Below are 4,405 nucleotides of genomic sequence, written 5' to 3'. Positions count from 1 at the left end.
GGAGTTGTTCCGCAGGTCTATCTCCTGGAACGTCACGGTCCGTGCCACCCTTTCGATCTCGCGGGGAACTTCGGGTTCGGGGTGCGGACCGCGCGAAACATGACGGGGACGTACGTCCAGAATGGTCGGCAGCGTGTCGAGTGCCGGCAGCGCGGCGAGCAGATTGCCGGAGAGGTCGAGGTGCAGGTGCTCGGCCTCGAGCAGCACGCCGCGCAAAGCGGGCGGTGCGGAGAGACCGGCGGCGACGCAGCGCACTAGCGTAGTGTTAGTCGCGGGCCGCCAGCCGCAGTCGCAGCCCGTCGGGCAGTCCGAGATCGTAGTCAGACTGCACTCCTGCAACGGACGACCGTTCGTACACGCGGTGGCGGCGTGGCCCGAAGACGAGTCGGACGATGAGAAGCGAGACTCGCTACGCACCCAGTCGTCGAGTCGCAGCGCGTCGAGGTCCGTCGGCTCGGGCGCGGCGCAGCGGAGCTGAGAGAACTTAGCGGGCAGGCGAGACGCGCGCCGAGCCTTCTCGAACCAGTACATAGAACAGTTGCATGACAGCACCGAGTCCACTATTATTTTGACCTGTTTAAACCCAACAACAATACTTCAACCGCTAATCTAGAGACAAAGTGACATATTAACCGCGCGTTGATCCTTAGTACCTACTTATTTTTAGCTTAATATTTGGAACAAAATCAAACCGGCAAAGTGTTTATTGAACCTGTTCTCAAACCTCGGGTGGCTCCAAACGACGCTCGAGGGTTTGAAGTTCGGAGGGGTACAGCACGATGGTCTCGATCGGGTTGCCGGATAGGTCGATGGTAACGTTGTGTTGCAGCCACTTAAGATCATCCAGCAGCAGCTCGGTGACGTTGTTATCAGCAAAATGTAGCACACGCAGCGCGGGCATTCCATGACGCCAGTCATCGCATAACCGCGTCGCGTTTGTACCATTCAGCTGCAGAACGCTCAGGCCTTGTAGCTCCCACAGTACGGACCGCGCTACAAATGACAATTCTGTTTATTTAACTCATCGCTCATCGCTAGTATTATATTGTAAGGTTCGCAAATGACAATAACACGCCTACCGTACGATTGTCGCTCGGAGAGAGAGCGCGGACACAGGTCTCCGAGGGGGTTGAAGGCGAGTGAGAGCATGTGAAGTGACTCGTGTAACGCTTGCAGTGCGACCAGCGCCGTACCATGCGCCAGCGAATTATACGACACGTTCAACACCGATAATCGTGTGCCCTTGAACACACCACTGCAAATCAAAAGTAATGTTTTATTGGTAGTGTGTAAAATTTTCTCGCGATTTAATATGCGCTTATGAAATCGTGTCTTGAGAGAAAAAGTAACATTTGTCCATTATTACCTGGACAGCGCGACAAGGTTATTGTGCGAGAGGTCAAGTCGCTGCAAGCGTGGTACTGCGGCAAACATGTGTTCGGGCAGCACCTTCAAGCGATTGCCCTTTAGAACAAGAATGTGTAAATTTCCTGCAATTAAACAGATAACATAGCTACATTACGTTCTGCAGTTCTGGTAGAAACTAGTAAACTTTTGTGGGTTCACTTACTCGAACGATAATCGACGTCGCCGAATAAATCAGCCGGAAGTTCTATAAGGCCGTTATTCGAGAGGTTGACTATGTAGAGGTTAAAGTTTTCAGAGAACAGTTGTGCGGGCAGGTGGAGCAGCGCGGGGCATCCAGTCAATTCGAAGCGAAGGAGGGCGGTTGCGCCCCGCAGTGCATCGGTCGCGATGTTGTGTAATTGCCGCAGCTGCGTTACCTGCAGAACCTGCAGTGCGGTACAATCGCGCAGCCAGTCGCGTGGCAGCTCCTCCACCGTGGCAGTGTACAACCATAGGCGCCGTACCGCACCGCATCCGTCCACGGAGACATTCTCAGCATTACTACAATGTACCCAAGAAGAAATGATTTAAGACACATTGAGCCAACAGCGTCTAGATTCAAAAATTAAAAGGGACAACCAGTAACACGTACAAAAACGTAACATTCTCCATGGTGGATTTTTTGGAGAGCAGCGACTGACGGAGCGGCGCTGTGACGTAGGCCCGGCGCAGCGCAGTGGCAGCGGATAGTGTCGGTGTGGCGTGCAGCTGCATGTCGGTGAGGCGTAACGTCTGTAGCCGTTGAAGGCGTTGGAATGCAGCTGCGCAGCCGTCCTCACACTTCAGCGTAGCGTCTATGATCTCCAGCTCCTCAAGTTGCTGCGGCAACGCTAGCAGCGTGTCTAGCGTTAGCGCTACTCCCAGCAGCTTCAAAACGCGAAGTGATTTGTCGAACGGGGACAAGAAATCTGAGTCAACGTGAACCTTCGGTTCCGTGTAGCCATGCGTGTGGCGCACCTGCAATGCGCGCAGTTGCGGCAGATTTGTGAAGTGCGCCCGTGACAGGTTGGTCACGGGCAGGTCAGCCAGCGTTAGGTTGATCCTCGGTGTGACGTTGAGCTTGTGCAATATCGCCGCGTACCCTTCCAGTGGTGGCGCGCAACCCAGAAAGTGGGCGCGCTCAACGTTGCGCTCGCAGTCGAATTGCGGCAGCGAGACTCCGTCGAGACTCACTCCCTGTATGCACTTCAGCGATACGTACTCCTCGTCGATCAATATTTCCACCTCCACTTCTTTTTCCGTGCCTATTAACATTAACATGGTAAGTGCAGTTAGCTGTGGTAATGACCGATGTTTCTAATGAAATAAATATTTTAATATATATATATATACATATATATATTAAATATATATAAAAATTATATATATATATATATACGGCGGTTTAGAAATGAAAATTTTAGTCAATGTCAAAGTCAAATAATAATTTATTCCATTGCCATTTATTTAAGCTACTGCTCATTCGCTACGCTGACTTCTCTGAGAAGAACGAGCAAGAAACTCTAGAGACGGCTCTTTTCAATAAACTTAAATGCTATGTAATTCACTTTGAATCATATTCGTGTGGAGTCTAGACTCATGTCGCCTTTCCATACATCTAGGAACACCAGTCAGTTTATTGCGTGTACTGAATATTTATACACATAGTTAAGTAAGTTTTTAAGTTATAAAACTTCTATACACTTAACTGCGGAAATGTATCGCGAATGATATAATTTTAATTAGAATGCAGTTCACGGCTATTTCATAATAAAACAAGAATGTCTGCCGGCGCGGTTTTCCCCGGCTGCCTATTCTCCACATTACACAGTTGGCTATAGACATGGTAACTCCGGAGTCAAAGATTCAAATGATCCAATCCCGCTAGCGGATTCGATTCCCTTATTGAAACCGACGCAATGTTACCGTCTCCGCGGAGTTATGCATCCGGGTTGGGTTTGGTACATTCGGATCGCAACTCTTCTCGGTTCCTTTTGGATGGGTTTGGTTGGTTTGTTTGTTGTTGTTCCTTCCTTTTTTTTTATTGTGACTTGGCAAAATGACTGCACCGCGCATGATGGAAAGGGCGAATACAGTCCAGAGATGAGAGGGTAAGGGTGTGTTCCCATTATGTCCTGACGACAAATGGTCGTGTAGTTTAAGGTGTCGTGGTTTGTATATTTAAACGAAGTTGTTCACGCATAGAACAACACGATTAACTTCACGACTCTTTTGACGTTACGACGACAGTCTGTCGTGACAATGGGAAGACCTAGAATGACAGTAGTTTGACGATAATTAAAACGACACCATAAAAATGTGACGACAGGTAATCGCAGCTTCAAACGATTTGTCGTGCAAACGATAAGGCGCCTGCCGTGAACCGATAAATTGTCGCCACGATCTAGTGGGAACAGCTAGACACGATAGTCGTTCAACGATAAAATAAACGTCCACGACACAGTAACGACAGATAGTCGTGATATGGGAACAGGATAACCGCGACAGTCGTCTAACGATAAATAAAAATTTACGACACAATGGGAACGCACCCTTAGCGGGAGATCATGAGTAGATGTTAGAGTGAGACACTATTCGCTAGATTGTATGGCAAGGAAATGACAAATGAAAGAAATAAATATAATTTTATACTACATATAACACTGTGCTGCAGCTTAGAGGATGGAAAAATTAGTTTCCATAGTCTAAGTGCTGCAGGCAATTTTCCCTCTTGCATTCTCGGTCGTTCGTTCGTAAGTATAGTAATAGCTCATATGACCATTACGCAATTCATAGTATTGATTGCTCGCACCTTTTTTCTAACTACGGTATAATTTTGTATTTGTTTGTTTACGTCTGAGTTTTTTGAAACATATTGTAATTACCACAGACCACATATTTTTTCCGTGGTAATTACAATTTGCTATAGTTTAAATGAAACGCGCCTCGGTTTTAGTCTATGTTTTATTTTTATAAATAAATAAATAAATAAATAAATAAATAAATAAATAAATAAATA

The 4,405-nt window shown here is 47.3% G+C and overlaps 1 protein-coding gene across 1 annotated transcript; it reads right to left on the bottom strand.

Annotated features, from left to right (window-relative positions):
- Window positions 1–114: 114 nt before the first annotated feature.
- LOC113240416 (protein toll-like) lies at window positions 115–2,667 on the bottom strand (the record flags this gene model as incomplete). The annotated part of the gene is made up of 6 exons (XM_026477706.1): window positions 2,000–2,667; window positions 1,571–1,908; window positions 1,367–1,490; window positions 1,080–1,255; window positions 725–993; window positions 115–573 (listed from the first exon to the last, which is right to left on the bottom strand). Coding segments are annotated over exons 1-6 (2,034 nt in total), but the record flags the coding sequence as incomplete, so codon positions are not given.
- Between the last annotated feature and the right edge of the window lie 1,738 nt (window positions 2,668–4,405).

This window comes from Hyposmocoma kahamanoa, unplaced genomic scaffold (genome assembly GCF_003589595.1).
Source record: "Hyposmocoma kahamanoa isolate Upper Pololo Valley unplaced genomic scaffold, ASM358959v1 138, whole genome shotgun sequence".
Taxonomy (NCBI): Eukaryota; Metazoa; Arthropoda; class Insecta; order Lepidoptera; family Cosmopterigidae; genus Hyposmocoma; species Hyposmocoma kahamanoa.
The sequence above is the reverse complement of the archived record's forward strand: the minus strand, read 5'-3'. Positions and strand labels throughout refer to the sequence as shown.